Genomic DNA, 21974 nt, shown 5'->3' with positions numbered 1-21974 from the left:
GGGTATAGAGGGGTCAGCAATGTAGTGTAGGGTATAGAGGGGTCAGTGATGTAGTGTAGGGTAAAGAGAGGTCAGTGATGTAGTGTAAGGTATAGAGGGGTCAGTAATGTAGTGTAGGGTACAGAGGGGTCAGTGATGTAGTCTAGGGTACAGAGGTGTCAGTAATGTAGTGTAGGGTACAGAGGGTTTAGTAATGTAGTGTAGGGTATAGAGGGGTCAGTAATGTAGTGTAGGGTATAGAGGGGTCAGTGATGTAGTGTAGGGTATAGAGTGGTCAGTAATGTAGTGCAGGGTATAGAGGGGTCAGTAATGTAGTGTAGGGTATAGAGGGGTCAGTGATGTAGTGTAGGATATAGAGTGGTCAGTAATGTAGTGTAGGGTATAGAGTGGTCAGTAATGTAGTGTAGGTAGTGTAGGGTATAGAGGGGTCAGTGATGTAGTGTAGTGTATAGAGTGGTGAGTAATGTAGTGTAGGGTATAGAGTAGTCAGTAATGTAGTGTAGGTAGTGTAGGGTATAGAGGGGTCAGTAATGTAGTGTAGGGTATAGAGGGGTCAGTAATGTAGTGTAGGGTATAGAGGGGTCAGTTATGTAGTGTAGGATATAGAGGGGTCAGTAATGTAGTGTAGGGTATAGAGAGGTCAGTAATGTAGTGTAGGGTATAGAGGGGTCAGTAATGTAGTGTAGGGTATAGAGGGGTCAGTTATGTAGTGTAGGATATAGAGGGGTCAGTAATGTAGTGTAGGGTATAGAGAGGTCAGTAATGTAGTGTAGGGTATAGAGGGGTCAGTAATGTAGTGTAGGGTATAGAGTGGTCAGTAATGTAGTGTAGGGTATAGAGGGGTCAGTAATGTAGTGTAGGGTATAGAGTGGTCAGTATGTAGTGTAGGTAGTGTAGGGTATAGAGGGGTCAGTGATGTAGTGTAGGGTTTAGAGTGGTCAGTAATGTAGTGTAGGGTATAGAGGGGTCAGTAATGTAGTGTAGGTAGTGTAGGGTATAGAGGGGTCAATGATGTAGTGTAGGGTATAGAGTGGTGAGTAATGTAGTGTAGGTAGTGTAGGGTATAGAGTGGTCAGTGATGTAGTGTAGGGTATAGAGGGGTCAGTGATGTAGTGTAGGGTACAGAGGGGTGAGTAATGCAGTGTACGGTAAAAAAAAATTACACTAAAATATGATACAAGTGACCCGCTTAATGCCTTGTACCCTGTATTTTTAGGGTGTCTTCTGAAATTATTTTGTGAAATAAATACTCATACATTTGAATGGTAAGTGTGTTCATGCGAAATATGAGGATACATTTGTTTATATTATATATAGATACATATACATTTACATTTACAGGTCCATTCAATAGAAAATTGAGAGAGAACGATATGATGTTGTTATTGTTACCATGGTTTCAGTGCATACTATGCCTTTTTTTTTCCCTGATAGTTTTTGCTAATTGGATAAATTTCTGATGTGTTTGAAGATTCTATATAGAGCCTGATAGATTGTATCACTATAGGTGCATACACACACATTGATTTTTTGAACGATTATCGTTAAACGATATAGTTTAACGATAATCGTTTGAAAAAATCGTTCACTTTCTGAGTCAAACGATGAACGAATATCGTTCATGCGCGTTCACGTTTGTAGTTTGTAGATTGTAATTTGTAGTTCGAATTGTAATTTGAATAGCCACCCCTATTTTCTGGACGAGCGAGCGCAAATAGCGACCGGCTCTGAATCAGGCCCTCTGTGTCTTGTTTTTAGATATAATGTGAAATTGGATTACATTGAACATTTTGGAATTTTTGTCAAATCTTGAAAAAGGTTCATATTAGAACCGAAACGTCGATAAATGACCACAAATGACTATTATTTACATGGCAAATGTGAACAACTTTTTTGAACCCTGATGATTAAAATAAGACTTTATTGGATTAACTAAAGACGTTCTTTTTATTTTTGGTCAGTGCTCCAATCCAGGAGACTGGATTAAGTTGGATATTTGATTGGATTGGAGCAATACTGATCTTGGTTTAGCACCCCACTGATGAGTTTTTCTGATGAGAGTGCAGGATTTCAAAGGATATATATATAATGATGGCACAGTCGAGCCCTTATATTAAGGCTGCATCTAAAAAAACAAATTTCTCCATAGAGAATTCTGGAGGGGGGCAGGGTGTTTAAGGGGCTAAACCTCAAAAGTTATAGGAGGTACCGGGCTAAAATTTGGCAAGGCCGGGTAGAACTGTTGCTCGGTGCTGCATGCCTAATTTCAGGGCAAAAACATAAAAAAATGAGGATTTGGGAATAATCTAAAGCTCCAACTGTCACTTTTATCTGACATTCTCAATTAGGACCACTTTTCTGCTGTAGTCTATGAGGGATTTTTGGGAAGGCAAAACTCAGGATAGGGGTGGAATTTAGACTTGGGGTTTGTTTTATTAGGTAGCTATTGTGCCATTTGAGGTTCAGGTAAATTAGAAAGTTACAGTTTTTAAACTATTACCTCCAGAATGCCCCATTATAAAGATAGGACTTTTCAACTAGTTGCGCAGCCTCAGTAGGAGCCTCAAGCAGGTGTATTCACTGTGGCTTCACTTGGGTGTACCAAGATGGCCATTATTTGTGGGCATTAGTTGTGGACCAACCCAGCAATGGCAGCGGGCATAAACGGGGACATGGCGGCAGTCAAGTGAGCATCAGTGGTGGTGGTGGAGTGGACGACAGCGGTGGAGCGAGCAGCAGTGGCATCTTTGCTGTTACAGCAGCGGCATTGATGTGCGGGCAGCGGGAGTGGCGGCAGTGGTGGAGACAGTAGCGGTGGGACCCAGCGCCTGTGCGGGTGTCGGTGGTGGGCCTGGATCCGAAAGGATCCAGTCCCTGCCAGGCACTCTGCTGTGTACAGCAGCGGCGCCCATTTCAAAAATAGCACCCAGCGCCATTTTTGAATTTCAAAGATGGCCGCTGCGAGCCAATCACCATTTTTTAAATGGGCACCGCCATCATACTGGGCAAAATGAGTGGCAGGGACTGGATCCTCTCGGATCCAGGCCAGCTGCCGCAACCTGCATGGGCACCAGATCCCGCAGCTGCTGCTGCCGGGTGCCACCACCGATGACATCACAAGCCGTTATTGACTTGCGGTGGCCATCTTGGAATTTCAAAGATGGCCGCTGTGAGCCAATCGCGGCTCCCTACATCATCGGAGGCAGCAGCTGAGGGACCCAGCACTTCTGAAGAGGACAACAGAAGCCCTATGGAGGTGGCAGACACCTCCCAGGCAAAGACGCCAAATCCTTGGTTGGTTGGCGCGCACCAGCCTAAGATGCAGGAGCCCTGGTGGGCAGTGGCCATGCAAAAGAGCTGACACAGGCTGCCGTCCACTAGGTGAAGATGCCAAAGCCAGGCAATAATGCCGAAGCTCTGGCAGGTTGGTGCCCGCCAGGTGAAAATGCCAAAGCCCTGGTAGATTGGCACCTGTCAGGTGAAGGCACCGGAAATCCAAGTGGACGGCAGCCATGAAAAAGAGCTAACACAGGCTGCTGCCCACTAGGTGAAAACGCTGAAGCCCTTGGGGTTGATGTCCTTCAGGCGAAGACATGCGAAGTCCTAGTGGGTGGCAGCCATGCAAAAGAGCTGACACAGGCTGCAACCTACTAAGTAAAGATGCCGAAGCTCTGGTGGGTTGGCGACCACCAGGCAGAGACGCCGGAAGTTCTAGTGGGAGGCAGCCACGATAAAGAGCTGACACAGATTGCTGCCCACTAGGTGGATGCTGAACCCTGGCCGGTTGGCGGCCACCAGGCAAAAACGCCAAAGCACTGGTGCATTGACGCCCACCAGGCTGAAAACGCCAAAGCCCTAGTGGGTTGGCGTCCATCAGGCAAAGATGCCGGAAGTCCTAGTGGATGGCAGCCATGAAAAAGAGCTGGCACAGGCTGCTGCCCACTAGGTGAAGACACCGAAGCCCTGGTGGGTAGGCGCACATCAGGCAAAAATGCCGAAGCCCTGGCGGGTTGGTGTCCACATGGTGAAGACGCCGAAGCCCTGTTGGGCTGGTGCCCGCCAGGCTAACACATGAGAAGTCCTAGTGGGTGGCGGCCATTCAAAAGAGCTGACACAGGATGCCGCCCAGTAGGCGAAGACACAGAGGTCCTGGCGGGTGAAAATGCTGAAGCCCTGGCGAGTTGGCGCCCACCAAACAAAGATGTTCAAAGCCCTAGCAGGTTGGTGCTCACCAGGCGAAGATGCCGAAGTCCTGGGGTGGTGGTTGCCATGAAAAAGAACTTAAAGGCCACCACACAGGTGAAGGTGCAGATAAAATACATTTTATTTAAAAAATGATGTCATGTTCATTTTAATATTTCTTTTACAGGTGTACTAAAGGTACCAGTGGGCCCAAAATTCCCCACTTGCTGGTACTTGTGGTTTTCCAAGTACTAGCATGCGAGGAAGGCTTGCTGGGACCTATAGTTCACCTGCAAAAGAAAATATTCTTTAAAATGCAACATTACACAATCAACCCGGCACCCACTGCCCAAGGGTGCCAGGTATAGCCCTGGGCTATAAGCCTGGGCCTGGGGTGTCCTGGAGAGGGGGACCCCTTTATTGGGAGGGTCCCCAGCTCCCCATGGATCCCAAGCCTAGGCTAACTAGCAGTCAGGGTTAATGCTGTGGCTGAGGGTCCTGGTGAAAGGGCTCCCCTGGCTGTGGCATTAGCCCCCCGCTAGAAAAAGTTCCCCCTATATTTCCAAAACTAGGACCAGATCAAAGCCCATTGCTGGCTGCACAAAGTACAGGGGACCCCTATGTCATTTGTCCCCCCTATTTTGGCAACCAAGCCTGGTTCTCACTAGCCCAGTGCTGGTTTGGCTTAAGTACGGGGGACCCCTACATCATCTGTCCAATGTATTTATGCACAACCAGGGCTGGCCATTAAAAGCCTGGGGCTAGTTGTGCTTCAGGGGAAGGGGGTCACTTCACACAATCAACCCAGCACCCACAGCACGGGGGTGCTGGGGATAGCCCATGGCTATCAGTTTAAGCCTGGGGTGCCCTAGAGAGGGGATCCCTTTATTGAAGGGGGTCCCCAGCTCCCCAGTGATCCCTGGCCTGGGCTGACTAGTAGTTAGGGTTAATGCTGCGGCTGGGGCGCCCAATGAAAGGACTCAACTGGCTGTGGCATTAGCCCCCCACTAGAAAAAGTTTGGTGCTGGTTCTGAAGAATACGGTTGGACCCTACAAATTTTTCCCCCTATATTTCCAGAACCAGGACCGGATCAGAGCCCAGTGCTGGTTGCACAAAGTACGGGGACCTCTATGTAATTTGTTCCCTTTATTTTGGCAACCAGGGCTGGTTCTGACTAGCCCGGTGCTGGTTGTACTTAAGTACAGGGGACCCCTACATCATTTGTCCCCTGTTCTTAAGCTCAACCAGGAATTGCCATTAAAAGCCCGGTGCTGGTTGTGTTTTGGGGGTGCAAGGTACCTTTTTTTATTTTAGATTCATTTTTTAACATAGATGCAATTTTATTTTCTCAGGTGCATGCACAGTACCAGTGAGCCTTCTGTCACCCACTGATGCCCCCTTTTCACTGCACCACTGCCACTGCTCTGCAGCATCGCTGCTGCCACTACCCCGCATGCCTACACCCTGCCCCTGCAGCCATCTTGCACTCTGCACCTCCCAAACCACCTCCTGTGTGCTGGCCCCTCTTCCACCTGCGCTAGTGTACCATTTTGTTGCCCTTCTCCCCTGCAGGTGGCCCGGTTTGCACCTCCAAACCCTGATAGTTAATACATTTTAAAAAAGCTATCAAATTCCATAGACAAAAAACCTTACGGTTTCACATGTCCCATTAAGGCTTCTTAGACATGATCTGAAATTTCACAAAACATTCTGAATTTGTGCCACTCAAACTAAAAAAAACAATGAAATTGCGATCATTAAGACTGACACAAAATATTGCATAATATAGATATGGTATGCCATCACACCCTGTGGTTAACTGTAGATTCAGCACTCTCACAGAGTGAGATTGCTGTCACTCACAAAATGGAGCTGCTAATTCACAGAATTGTGTGCTCATTGGAATACACACCTGCAGTCTATGCAACTGAGGTCTGAGCAGAACATAGAACTGCGCAGATGGGATAAGAGTATGGTGGATGGGGCAGAAGACAGAGCAGTGTGGATGGGGCAAACAGGCGTGGAGAGGGGAAGATTAAGCAGTAAGGTTGGGGGTGAGCCAAAGTGATGCAGTAGTGCACATGGGGGGGAAGATAGAGTGGCACATGGTGGGGAGACAGAGTGACACAGTTTAGGGGAACAGAGCAACATGAATGGGGGTTCAGAGTGGCATGGATGCGGAAAGACAGAGCAGCGCAGATGGGTAAATAATAGATTGGTGTGGATGAGGAATACAGACTAGCACAATGAGAGAACACACAACAGTAGGGATTGGGGAAGACAAATTGGTTCGGATGGGTGGGAAGACAGAGTAGTACCGGTGGGAGGGGAAAGACAGAGTGGCACGGTTGGGGGGGACAGAGTGGTGCAGACGGAGGAATAAAGAGTGGCAGAGATGAGGGGAAGACAGAGTGGCATGGTTGGGGCAAGGCAGTGGTGCAGATGGAAGGAAACAGTGGCATGGATGCAGGAAGACAGGACTGTGCACATGGGGAAATACATATTGGTGTGGATGAGGGCATGCAGACTAGCACAGTTGTGGGAACACACAGATGTAGGGAATGGGGAAGTTATAGCAGCATGGAGGTGAAGATAGTATACATAGACAGAGTATGATAGTTTTAGCAATTGGGAAGCTGAATGTGTATAATGAGTGAGAAGGATGTTGGAACCCAGTGGGATTATTGTGGTGAGTGAATGGGAAGATTGTGGGCACAGAGTGGGATGTGGGAACCACATAACTGCTCAGACCTCAGTTGCATAGACTGCATGTGTGTATTCCAATGAGCACACAATTCTGTGAATTGGCAGCTCCACCATTTTGTGAGTGACAGCAATCGCATTCTGTGAGAGTGCTGAATCTGCAGTTAACCACAGGGTGTGATGGCATACCATATGTGTATTACGCAAGGAGAACGTCCATTAAGGCGTCAGTCTTAATTATCGTAATGTCATTGCTTTTTTTAGTTTGAGTGGCAGCAATTCAATAGGTTCTGTGAATTTCAGATCATGTCTAAGGAGCTTTAATGGGACATTTGAAACCGTAAGGTTTTTAAGCCTATAGAATATATATATATATATATATATATATATATATATATCGGGTTATGCTACGTGAGTAGTCCAACACCACACAGGTCACTCCAGGGCTTTCCAGGAAAGGTTTAATGTGATCGACATTTCAAGACTACACAGAGGGCCTCATTCAGAGGCGGTCGGAGGATGCAAGCGGTCGCTCAGAAACTGGGCGGCCACTTGCATCCTGACCGCCCGCCTCTGTTGTGGTCGGTAGGCTGTGGGTTAACACCCACAGCTCTAACGACCGCTCGGGTGATGGTCGTGATGGTCATTGACCATCGTGACCATCGGGGCTTACGACAAGACCCTAGGGTAGGGTCTCACTTGTCGTAAGCCCCGGAGAGCTTCTGGCTCTGTCAGAGCCGGAAGCTCTCCACTGACATCACTAGTGATGTCAGTGGGGCCTCCCTCAAACGGCAGGCGGTCCCATGGGAACGCCTCCATTTGGGCTGCCACCCCCACGGCCCGCCTTCCAAACGGGGCGAGCTGTCAATCAACATTGACAGCTCACCCCCTTTGGAAAGAGACCTGCTACGACCGGCGCTGTCGGTCGTAGCGGGTCTCACGCATGAGCACGAGGGAGCCGGCTCCCTCGTGCGCATGCGCACTGGCAAAACATCGAGGTGGCTGTGCGGTCGTAGACCGTACGGCCACCTCTGAATAAGGTCCAGAGTCTCTTTGTCAAGATACAAGGCAATATAGAAAACAATACAAATATGTGCTTACCTTATATCCTTAATGCAGTGATCTAAGCTTCCATCGGAGGTGAGAGTGGCATGCACGCTCATCCGGGGTCGCATTCCAGATGACGTCAGTGCCCAGTGGAGGTTGGTTACCATGGTAGCACTATGCTCTGTCTCCTCCTCTGGCGGACAGCTAGAATAAAGATTAAAAACAGTCAATAATGACTATGTCCACTCAAATATATGCGCACAATTCTGTTATATCAGTAAGAATAAATATATTTCTTTATCATCTCTGGCATCTGATTAACTGAGCATGGAGGAGACTGCAACATTGTGTCATAATCTATTTATTTATATCAACCAACTCCTGAGTGATATCTATTATACATCCAATTGTAGGTGAATAGGTGCAAATAGAATTTATCATCTCTCCCACATTGCTACATGAAAGTGGTATGATCCAGCATACAGGCACCAGGTACAGGCAGGACAGCCGTATAGAGAGGATCTGAATACTGATTGGTAACATTTATTTTACTGTATTATAGTATGTGGTGACAACGGGAAACACAGGTAACAAATGACTATTCCACAATTATCGGCCAGATCAGTCCTCTCCTGCAGATAGTTACATTGTGTCTCTCTCACAGATCCAGTGCAGCTCTGCGTAACAGTTCTCCAGAAACAGACGACGTCCTATCTTCACACAACTTCCAGTCCCTTCACTGACAGATCTAAGAGAGAGATAATAATTAGGTGAAAGCTCATGTTCCTCTCATTCCCTACAGGAGATGCCCGGATGTACTGGTGAGGTGTCTATCAGAGATGTGTGCTATGCCCATATAATCACTGTGCCTGCTACGGGTTTCCTGTCTGTATATATGCTGGGACTATGGCCTCATACAGAGATGTGCGCTATGCCCATATAATCACTGTGCCTGCTACGGGTTTCCTGTCTGTATACATGCTGGGACTATGGCCTCATACAGAGATGTGCTCTATGCCCATATAATCACTGTGCCTGCTACGGGTTTCCTGCCTGTATATATGCTGGGACTATGGCCTCATACAGAGATGTGCGCTATGCCCATATAATCACTGTGCCTGCTACGGGTTTCCTGCCTGTATACATGCTGGGACTATGGCCTCATACAGAGATGTGCTCTATGCCCATATAATCACTGTGCCTGCTATGGGTTTCCTGCCTGTATACATGCTGGGACTATGGCCTCATACAGAGATGTGCGCTATGCCCATATAATCACTGTGCCTGCTACGGGTTTCCTGCCTGTATATATGCTGGGACTATGGCCTCATACAGAGATGTGCGCTATGCCCATATAATCACTGTGCCTGCTACGGGTTTCCTGTCTGTATATATGCTGGGACTATGGCCTTATACAGAGATGTGCGCTATGCCCATATAATCACTGTGCCTGCTACGGGTTTCCTGTCTGTATATATGCTGGGACTATGGCCTTATACAGAGATGTGCGCTATGCCCATATAATCACTGTGCCTGCTACGGGTTTCCTGCCTGTATACATGCTGGGACTATGGCCTTATACAGAGATGTGCGCTATGCCCATATAATCACTGTGCCTGCTACGGGTTTCCTGCCTGTATATATGCTGGGACTATGGCCTTATACAGAGATGTGCGCTATGCCCATATAATCACTGTGCCTGCTACGGGTTTCCTGTCTGTATATATGCTGGGACTATGGCCTCATACAGAGATGTGCACTATGCCCATATAATCACTGTGCCTGCTACGGGTTTCCTGCCTGTATATATGCTGGGACTATGGCCTCATACAGAGATGTGCGCTATGCCCATATAATCACTGTGCCTGCTACGGGTTTCCTGTCTGTATATATGCTGGGACTATGGCCTTATACAGAGATGTGCGCTATGCCCATATAATCACTGTGCCTGCTACGGGTTTCCTGTCTGTATATATGCTGGGACTATGGCCTTATACAGAGATGTGCGCTATGCCCATATAATCACTGTGCCTGCTACGGGTTTCCTGCCTGTATACATGCTGGGACTATGGCCTTATACAGAGATGTGCGCTATGCCCATATAATCACTGTGCCTGCTACGGGTTTCCTGCCTGTATATATGCTGGGACTATGGCCTTATACAGAGATGTGCGCTATGCCCATATAATCACTGTGCCTGCTATGGGTTTCCTGCCTGTATACATGCTGGGACTATGGCCTCATACAGAGATGTGCGCTATGCCCATATAATCACTGTACCTGCTACGGGTTTCCTGTCTGTATATATGCTGGGACTATGACCTCACACAGAGATGTGAGCTATGCCCATATAATCACTGTGCCTGCTATGGGTTTCCAGTCTGTATACATGCGGGGACTATGGTCTCATACAGAGATGTGCGCTATGCCCATATAATCACTGTGCCTGCTACGGGTTTCCTGTCTGTATATATGCTGGGACTATGGCCTCATACAGAGATGTGCGCTATGCCCATATAATCACTGTGCCTGCTACGGGTTTCCTGCCTGTATATATGCTGGGACTATGGCCTCATACAGAGATGTGCGCTATGCCCATATAATCACTGTGCCTGCTACGGGTTTCCTGCCTGTATACATGCTGGGACTATGGCCTCATACAGAGATGTGCGCTATGCCCATATAATCACTGTGCCTGCTACGGGTTTCCTGCCTGTATATATGCTGGACTATGGCCTCATACAGAGATGTGCGCTATACCCATATAATCACTGTGCCTGCTATGGGTTTCCTGCATGTATACATGCTGGGACTATGGCCTCATACAGAGATGTGCGCTATGCCCATATAATCACTGTGCCTGCTACGGGTTTCCTGTCTGTATATATGCTGGGACTATGGCCTTATACAGAGATGTGCGCTATGCCCATATAATCACTGTGCCTGCTACGGGTTTCCTGCCTGTATACATGCTGGGACTATGGCCTTATACAGAGATGTGCGCTATGCCCATATAATCACTGTGCCTGCTACGGGTTTCCTGCCTGTATATATGCTGGGACTATGGCCTTATACAGAGATGTGCGCTATGCCCATATAATCACTGTGCCTGCTACGGGTTTCCTGTCTGTATATATGCTGGGACTATGGCCTCATACAGAGATGTGCGCTATGCCCATATAATCACTGTGCCTGCTACGGGTTTCCTGTCTGTATACATGCTGGGACTATGGCCTCATACAGAGATGTGCGCTATGCCCATATAATCACTGTGCCTGCTACGGGTTTCCTGTATGTGTACATGCTGGGACTATGGCCTTATACAGAGATGTGCGCTATGCCCATATAATCACTGTGCCTGCTATGGGTTTCCTGTCTGTATACATGCTGGGACTATGGCCTCATACAGAGATGTGCGCTATGCCCATATAATCACTGTGTCTGCTACGGGTTTCCTGCCTGTATACATGCTGGGACTATGGCCTTATACAGAGATGTGTGCTATGCCCATATAATCACTGTGCCTGCTATGGGTTTCCTGTCTGTATACATGCGGGGTCTATGGCCTCATACAGAGATGTGCGCTATGCCCATATAATCACTGTGCCTGCTACGGGTTTCCTGTCTGTATATATGCTGGGACTATGGCCTCATACAGAGATGTGCGCTATGCCCATATAATCACTGTGCCTGCTACGGGTTTCCGGTCTGTATACATGCTGGGACTATGGCCTCATACAGAGATGTGCGCTATGCCCATATAATCACTGTGCCTGCTACAGGTTTCCTGCCTGTATATATGCTGGGACTATGGCCTCATACAGAGATGTGCGCTATGCCCATATAATCACTGTGCCTGCTACGGGTTTCCTGCCTGTATACATGCTGGGACTATGGCCTCATACAGAGATGTGCTCTATGCCCATATAATCACTGTGCCTGCTACGGGTTTCCAGCCTATATACATGCTGGGACTATGGCCTCTTACAGAGATGTGCTCTATGCCCATATAATCACTGTGCCTGCTACGGGTTTCCTGTCTGTATACATGCGGGGACTATGGCCTCATACAGAGATGTGCGCTATGCCCATATAATCACTGTGCCTGCTATTGGTTTCCGGTCTGTATAAATGCTGGGACTATGGCCTCTTACAGAGATGTGCTCTATGCCCATATAATCACTGTGCCTGCTACGGGTTTCCTGTCTGTATACATGCGGGGACTATGGCCTCATACAGAGATGTGCGCTATGCCCATATAATCACTGTGCCTGCTATTGGTTTCCAGCCTGTATACATGCTGGGACTATGGCATACAGAGATGTGCGCTATGCCCATATAATCACTGTGCCTGCTACGGGTTTCCTGACTGTATACATGCTGGGACTATGGCCTCATACAGAGATGTGCGCTATGCCCATATAATCACTGTGCCTGCTACGGGTTTCCTGCCTGTATACATGCTGGGACTATGGCCTCATACAGAGATGTGCTCTATGCCCATATAATCACTGTGCCTGCTACGGGTTTCCTGCCTGTATACATGCTGGGACTATGGCCTTATACATAGATGTGCGCTATGCCCATATAATCACTGTGCCTGCTATGGGTTTCCTGTCTGTATACATGCGGGGACTATGGCCTCATACAGAGATGTGCGCTATGCCCATATAATCACTTTGCCTGCTACGGGTTTCCTGTCTGTATACATGCGGGGACTATGGCCTCATACAGAGATGTGCGCTATGCCCATGTAATCACTGTGCCTGCTACGGGTTTCCTGCCTGTATATATGCTGGGACTATGGCCTTATACAGAGATGTGCGCTATACCCATATAATCATTGTGCCTGCTACGGGTTTCCGGTCTGTATACATGCTGGGACTATGGCCTCATACAGAGATGTGCGCTATGCCCATATAATCACTGTGCCTGCTACGGGTTTCCTGCCTGTATATATTCTGGGACTATGGCCTCATACAGAGATGTACGCTATGCCCATATAATCACTGTGTCTGCTACGGGTTTCCTGCCTGTATATATGCTGGGACTATGGCCTCATACAGAGATGTGCGCTATGCCCATATAATCACTGTGCCTGCTACGGGTTTCCTGTCTGTATACATGCTGGGACTATGGCCTCTTACAGAGATGTGCACTATGCCCATATAATCACTGTGCCAGCTACGGGTTTCCTGCCTGTATACATGCTGGGACTATGGCATACAGAGATGTGCGCTATACCCATATAATCACTGTTCCTGCTACAGGTTTCCTGCCTGTATACATGCTGGGACTATGGCCTCATACAGAGATGTGCGCTATGCCCATATAATCACTGTGCCTGCTATGGGTTTCCTGACTGTATACATGCTGGGACTATGGCATACAGAGATGTGCGCTAAGCCCATATAATCACTGTGCCTGCTACGGGTTTCCAGCCTGTATATATGCTGGGACTATGGACCTCATACAGAGATGTGCGCTATGCCCATATAATCACTGTGCCTGCTACGGGTTTCCTGCCTGTATATATGCTGGGACTATGGCCTCATACAGAGATGTGCGCTATGCCCATATAATCACTGTGCCTGCTACGGGTTTCCTGTCTTTTTATATGCTGGGACTATGGCCTCATACAGAGATGTGCGCTATGCCCATAAAATTACTGTGCCTGCTACGGGTTTCCTGTCTTTTTATATGCTGGGACTATGGCCTCATACAGAGATGTGCGCTATGCCCATAAAATTACTGTGCCTGCTACGGGTTTCCTGTCTTTATATATGCTGGGACTATGGACTCATACAGAGATGTGCACTATGCCCATATAATGACTGTGCCTGCTACGGGTTTCCTGCCTGTATACATGCTGGGACTATGGACCTCATACAGAGATGTGCACTATGCCCATATAATCACTGTGCCTGCTACGGGTTTTCCTGTCTGTATATATGCTGGGACTATGGCCTCATACAGAGATGTGCGCTATGCCCATATAATCACTGTGCCTGCTACGGGTTTCCTGTCTGTATACATGCGGGGACTATGGCCTCATACAGAGATGTGCGCTATGCCCATATAATCACTGTGCCTGCTACGGGTTTCCTGCCTGTATACATGCTGGGACTATGGCCTCATACAGAGATTTGCGCTATGCCCATATAATCACTGTGCCTGCTACGGGTTTCCTGCCTGTATACATGCTGGGACTATGGCCTCATACAGAGATGTGCGCTATGCCCATATAATCACTGTGCCTGCTACGGGTTTCCTGCCTGTATACATGCTGGGACTATGGCCTCATACAGAGATGTGCTCTATGCCCATATAATCACTGTGCCTGCTATGGGTTTCCTGCCTGTATACATGCTGGGACTATGGCCTCATACAGAGATGTGCGCTATGCCCATATAATCACTGTGCCTGCTACGGGTTTCCTGCCTGTATATATGCTGGGACTATGGCCTCATACAGAGATGTGCGCTATGCCCATATAATCACTGTGCCTGCTACGGGTTTCCTGTCTGTATATATGCTGGGACTATGGCCTCATACAGAGATGTGCACTATGCCCATATAATCACTGTGCCTGCTACGGGTTTCCTGCCTGTATATATGCTGGGACTATGGCCTCATACAGAGATGTGCGCTATGCCCATATAATCACTGTGCCTGCTACGGGTTTCCTGTCTGTATATATGCTGGGACTATGGCCTTATACAGAGATGTGCGCTATGCCCATATAATCACTGTGCCTGCTACGGTTTTCCTGTCTGTATATATGCTGGGACTATGGCCTTATACAGAGATGTGCGCTATGCCCATATAATCACTGTGCCTGCTACGGGTTTCCTGCCTGTATACATGCTGGGACTATGGCCTTATACAGAGATGTGCGCTATGCCCATATAATCACTGTGCCTGCTACGGGTTTCCTGCCTGTATATATGCTGGGACTATGGCCTTATACAGAGATGTGCGCTATGCCCATATAATCACTGTGCCTGCTATGGGTTTCCTGCCTGTATACATGCTGGGACTATGGCCTCATACAGAGATGTGCGCTATGCCCATATAATCACTGTACCTGCTACGGGTTTCCTGTCTGTATATATGCTGGGACTATGACCTCACACAGAGATGTGAGCTATGCCCATATAATCACTGTGCCTGCTATGGGTTTCCAGTCTGTATACATGCGGGGACTATGGTCTCATACAGAGATGTGCGCTATGCCCATATAATCACTGTGCCTGCTACGGGTTTCCTGTCTGTATATATGCTGGGACTATGGCCTCATACAGAGATGTGCGCTATGCCCATATAATCACTGTGCCTGCTACGGGTTTCCTGCCTGTATATATGCTGGGACTATGGCCTCATACAGAGATGTGCGCTATGCCCATATAATCACTGTGCCTGCTACGGGTTTCCTGCCTGTATACATGCTGGGACTATGGCCTCATACAGAGATGTGCGCTATGCCCATATAATCACTGTGCCTGCTACGGGTTTCCTGCCTGTATATATGCTGGACTATGGCCTCATACAGAGATGTGCGCTATACCCATATAATCACTGTGCCTGCTATGGGTTTCCTGCATGTATACATGCTGGGACTATGGCCTCATACAGAGATGTGCGCTATGCCCATATAATCACTGTGCCTGCTATGGGTTTCCTGTCTGTATATATGCTGGGACTATGGCCTTATACAGAGATGTGCGCTATGCCCATATAATCACTGTGCCTGCTACGGGTTTCCTGCCTGTATACATGCTGGGACTATGGCCTTATACAGAGATGTGCGCTATGCCCATATAATCACTGTGCCTGCTACGGGTTTCCTGCCTGTATATATGCTGGGACTATGGCCTTATACAGAGATGTGCGCTATGCCCATATAATCACTGTGCCTGCTACGGGTTTCCTGTCTGTATATATGCTGGGACTATGGCCTCATACAGAGATGTGCGCTATGCCCATATAATCACTGTGCCTGCTACGGGTTTCCTGTCTGTATACATGCTGGGACTATGGCCTCATACAGAGATGTGCGCTATGCCCATATAATCACTGTGCCTGCTACGGGTTTCCTGTATGTGTACATGCTGGGACTATGGCCTTATACAGAGATGTGCGCTATGCCCATATAATCACTGTGCCTGCTATGGGTTTCCTGTCTGTATACATGCTGGGACTATGGCCTCATACAGAGATGTGCGCTATGCCCATATAATCACTGTGTCTGCTACGGGTTTCCTGCCTGTATACATGCTGGGACTATGGCCTTATACAGAGATGTGTGCTATGCCCATATAATCACTGTGCCTGCTATGGGTTTCCTGTCTGTATACATGCGGGGACTATGGCCTCATACAGAGATGTGCGCTATGCCCATATAATCACTGTGCCTGCTACGGGTTTCCTGTCTGTATATATGCTGGGACTATGGCCTCATACAGAGATGTGCGCTATGCCCATATAATCACTGTGCCTGCTACGGGTTTCCGGTCTGTATACATGCTGGGACTATGGCCTCATACAGAGATGTGCGCTATGCCCATATAATCACTGTGCCTGCTACAGGTTTCCTGCCTGTATATATGCTGGGACTATGGCCTCATACAGAGATGTGCGCTATGCCCATATAATCACTGTGCCTGCTACGGGTTTCCTGCCTGTATACATGCTGGGACTATGGCCTCATACAGAGATGTGCTCTATGCCCATATAATCACTGTGCCTGCTACGGGTTTCCAGCCTATATACATGCTGGGACTATGGCCTCTTACAGAGATGTGCTCTATGCCCATATAATCACTGTGCCTGCTACGGGTTTCCTGTCTGTATACATGCGGGGACTATGGCCTCATACAGAGATGTGCGCTATGCCCATATAATCACTGTGCCTGCTATTGGTTTCCGGTCTGTATAAATGCTGGGACTATGGCCTCATACAGAGGTGTACACTATGCCCATATAATCACTGTGCCTGCTACGGGTTTTCCTGTCTGTATATATGCTGGGACTATGGCCTCATACAGAGATGTGCGCTATGCCCATATAATCACTGTGCCTGCTACGGGTTTCCTGTCTGTATACATGCGGGGACTATGGCCTCATACAGAGATGTGCGCTATGCCCATATAATCACTGTGCCTGCTACGGGTTTCCTGCCTGTATACATGCTGGGACTATGGCCTCATACAGAGATGTGCGCTATGCCCATATAATCACTGTGCCTTCTACGGGTTTCCTGTCTGTATACATGCTGGGACTATGGCCTCATACAGAGATGTGCGCTATGCCCATATAATCACTATGCCTGCTATGGGTTTCCTGTCTGTATATATGCTGGGACTATGGCCTCATACAGAGATGTGTGCTATGCCCATATAATCACTGTGCCTGCTACGGGTTTCCTGTCTGTATATATGCTGGGACTATGGCCTCATACGGAGATGTACGCTATGCCCATATAATCACTGAGCCTGCTACGGGTTTCCTGTCTGTATATATGCTGGGACTATGGCCTAATACAGAGATGTGCGCTATGCCCATATATTCACTGTGCTTGCTACGGGTTTCCTGTCTGTATACATGCTGGGACTATGGCCTCATACAGAGATGTGCGCTATGCCCATATAATCACTGTGCCTGCTACGGGTTTCCTGTCTGTATATATGCTGGGACTATGCCCTCATACAGGGATGTGCGCTATGCCCATATAATCACTGTGCCTGCTACGGGTTTCCTGCCTGTATACATGCTGGGACTATGGCCTCAAACAGAGATGTGCCCTATGCCCATATAATCACTGTGCCTGCTATGGGTTTCCTGACTGTATACATGCTGGGACTATTGCCTCATACAGAGATGTGCGCTATGCCCATATAATCACTGTGCCTGCTACGGGTTTCCTGTCTATATACATGCTGGGACTATGGCCTCATACAGAGATGTGCGCTATGCCCATATAATCACTGTGCCTGCTACGGGTTTCCTGACTGTATACATGCTGGGACTATGGCCTCATACAGAGATGTGCGCTATGCCCATATAATGACTGTGCCTGCTACGGGTTTCCTGCCTGTATACATGCTGGGACTATGGCCTCATACAGAGATGTGCGCTATGCCCATATAATCACTGTGCCTGCTACGGGTTTCCGGTCTGTATACATGCTGGGACTATGGCCTCATACAGAGATGTGCGCTATGCCCATATAATCACTGTGCCTGCTACGGGTTTCCGGTCTGTATACATGCTGGGACTATGGCCTCATACAGAGATGTGCGCTATGCCCATATAATCACTGTGCCTGCTACAGGTTTCCTGCCTGTATATATGCTGGGACTATGGCCTCATACAGAGATGTGCGCTATGCCCATATAATCACTGTGCCTGCTACGGGTTTCCTGCCTGTATACATGCTGGGACTATGGCCTCATACAGAGATGTGCTCTATGCCCATATAATCACTGTGCCTGCTACGGGTTTCCAGCCTATATACATGCTGGGACTATGGCCTCTTACAGAGATGTGCTCTATGCCCATATAATCACTGTGCCTGCTACAGGTTTCCTGTCTGTATACATGCGGGGACTATGGCCTCATACAGAGATGTGCGCTATGCCCATATAATCACTGTGCCTGCTATTGGTTTCCGGTCTGTATAAATGCTGGGACTATGGCCTCATACAGAGGTGTACACTATGCCCATATAATCACTGTGCCTGCTACGGGTTTTCCTGTCTGTATATATGCTGGGACTATGGCCTCATACAGAGATGTGCGCTATGCCCATATAATCACTGTGCCTGCTACGGGTTTCCTGTCTGTATACATGCGGGGACTATGGCCTCATACAGAGATGTGCGCTATGCCCATATAATCACTGTGCCTGCTACGGGTTTCCTGCCTGTATACATGCTGGGACTATGGCCTCATACAGAGATGTGCGCTATGCCCATATAATCACTGTGCCTTCTACGGGTTTCCTGTCTGTATACATGCTGGGACTATGGCCTCATACAGAGATGTGCGCTATGCCCATATAATCACTGTGCCTGCTACGGGTTTCCTGTCTGTATATATGCTGGGACTATGGCCTCATACGGAGATGTACGCTATGCCCATATAATCACTGAGCCTGCTACGGGTTTCCTGTCTGTATATATGCTGGGACTATGGCCTAATACAGAGATGTGCGCTATGCCCATATATTCACTGTGCTTGCTACGGGTTTCCTGCCTGTATACATGCTGGGACTATGGCCTCATACAGAGATGTGCGCTATGCCCATATAATCACTGTGCCTGCTACGGGTTTCCTGTCTGTATATATGCTGGGACTATGCCCTCATACAGGGATGTGCGCTATGCCCATATAATCACTGTGCCTGCTACGGGTTTCCTGCCTGTATACATGCTGGGACTATGGCCTCAAACAGAGATGTGCAATATGCCCATATAATCACTGTGCCTGCTATGGGTTTCCTGACTGTATACATGCTGGGACTATGGCCTCATACAGAGATGTGCGCTATGCCCATATAATCACTGTGCCTGCTACGGGTTTCCTGTCTATATACATGCTGGGACTATGGCCTCATACAGAGATGTGCGCTATGCCCATATAATCACTGTGCCTGCTACGGGTTTCCTGACTGTATACATGCTGGGACTATGGCCTCATACAGAGATGTGCGCTATGCCCATATAATGACTGTGCCTGCTACGGGTTTCCTGCCTGTATACATGCTGGGACTCTGGCCTCATACAGAGATGTGCGCTATGCCCATATAATCACTGTGCCTGCTACGGGTTTCCTGTCTGTATACATGCTGGGACTATGGCCTCATACAGAGATGTGCGCTATGCCCATATAATCACTGTGCCTGCTACGGGTTTCCTGTCTGTATACATGCTGGGACTATGGCCTCATACAGAGATGTGCGCTATGCCCATATAATCACTGTGCCTGCTATGGGTTTCCTGTCTGTATACATGCGGGGACTATGGCCTCATACAGAGATGTGCTCTATGCCCATATAATCACTGTGCCTGCTACGGGTTTCCTGCCTGTATATATGCTGGGACTATGGCCTCATACAGAGATGTGCGCTATGCCCATATAATCACTGTGCCTTCTACGGGTTTCCTGTCTGTATACATGCTGGGACTATGGCCTCATACAGAGATGTGCGCTATGCCCATATAATCACTATGCCTGCTATGGGTTTCCTGTCTGTATATATGCTGGGACTATGGCCTCATACAGAGATTTGTGCTATGCCCATATAATCACTGTGCCTGCTACGGGTTTCCTGTCTGTATATATGCTGGGACTATGGCCTCATACGGAGATGTACGCTATGCCCATATAATCACTGAGCCTGCTACGGGTTTCCTGTCTGTATATATGCTGGGACTATGGCCTAATACAGAGATGTGCGCTATGCCCATATATTCACTGTGCTTGCTACGGGTTTCCTGTCTGTATACATGCTGGGACTATGGCCTCATACAGAGATGTGCGCTATGCCCATATAATCACTGTGCCTGCTACGGGTTTCCTGTCTGTATATATGCTGGGACTATGCCCTCATACAGGGATGTGCGCTATGCCCATATAATCACTGTGCCTGCTACGGGTTTCCTGCCTGTATACATGCTGGGACTATGGCCTCAAACAGAGATGTGCCCTATGCCCATATAATCACTGTGCCTGCTACGGGTTTCCTGTCTGTATACATGCTGGGACTATGGCCTCATACAGAGATGTGCGCTAAGCCCATATAATCACTGTGCCTGCTACGGGTTTCCTGACTGTATACATGCTGGGACTATGGCCTCATACAGAGATGTGCGCTATGCCCATATAATCACTGTGCCTGCTACGGGTTTCCAGCCTGTATATATGCTGGGACTATGGCCTCATACAGAGATGTGCGCTATGCCCATATAATCACTGTGCCTGCTACGGGTTTCCTGCCTGTATATATGCTGGGACTATGGCCTCATACAGAGATGTGCGCTATGCCCATATAATCACTGTGCCTGCTACGGGTTTCCTGCCTGTATATATGCTGGGACTATGGCCTCATACAGAGATGTGTGCTATGCCCATATAATCACTGTGCCTGCTACGGGTTTCCAGCCTGTATACATGCTGGGACTATGGCCTCATACAGAGATGTGCGCTATGCCCATATAATCACTGTGCCTGCTACGGGTTTCCTGTCTGTATACATGCTGGGACTATGGCCTCATACAGAGATGTGCGCTAAGCCCATATAATCACTGTGCCTGCTACGGGTTTCCTGACTGTATACATGCTGGGACTATGGCATACAGAGATGTGCGCTATGCCCATATAATCACTGTGCCTGCTACGGGTTTCCAGCCTGTATATATGCTGGGACTATGGCCTCATACAGAGATGTGCGCTATGCCCATATAATCACTGTGCCTGCTACGGGTTTCCTGCCTGTATATATGCTGGGACTATGGCCTCATACAGAGATGTGTGCTATGCCCATATAATCACTGTGCCTGCTACGGGTTTCCAGCCTGTATACATGCTGGGACTATGGCCTCATACAGAGATGTGCGCTATGCCCATATAATCACTGTGCCTGCTACGGGTTTCCTGCCTGTATACATGCTGGGACTATGGCCTCATACAGAGATGTGCGCTATGCCCATATAATCACTGTGACTGCTACGGGTTTCCTGTCTGTATACATGCTGGAACTATGGCCTCATACAGAGATGTGCGCTATGCCCATATAATCACTGTGCCTGCTACGGGTTTCCTGACTGTATACATGCTGGGACTATGGCCTCATACAGAGATGTGCGCTATGCCCATATAATCACTGTGCCTGCTACGGGTTTCCTGACTGTATACATGCTGGGACTATGGCCTCATACAGAGATGTGCGCTATGCCCATATAATCACTGTGCCTGCTACGGGTTTCCTGACTGTATACATGCTGGGACTATGGCCTCATACAGAGATGTGCGCTATGCC

General features: G+C 48.2%; 1 protein-coding gene across 1 annotated transcript in view; it reads right to left on the bottom strand.

Moving 5' to 3' along the window:
• Positions 1–8575: 8575 nt before the first annotated feature.
• Positions 8576–21974, bottom strand: part of LOC148474244 (C-type lectin domain family 2 member B-like) — a 128928-nt gene continuing 115529 nt past the window's right edge. The window contains exon 5 of the mRNA XM_088458897.1: positions 8576–8681. Within this exon, the coding sequence (XP_088315023.1) occupies positions 8576–8681 (106 nt within the window). The remainder of the gene's footprint in view (positions 8682–21974) is intronic.

The sequence above is a fragment of the Taudactylus pleione genome, unplaced genomic scaffold, assembly GCF_031769625.1.
Source record: "Taudactylus pleione unplaced genomic scaffold, aTauple2 ptg000862l, whole genome shotgun sequence".
NCBI lineage: Eukaryota > Metazoa > Chordata > Amphibia > Anura > Myobatrachidae > Taudactylus > Taudactylus pleione.
This window is presented reverse-complemented; position numbering and strand designations above follow the sequence as displayed.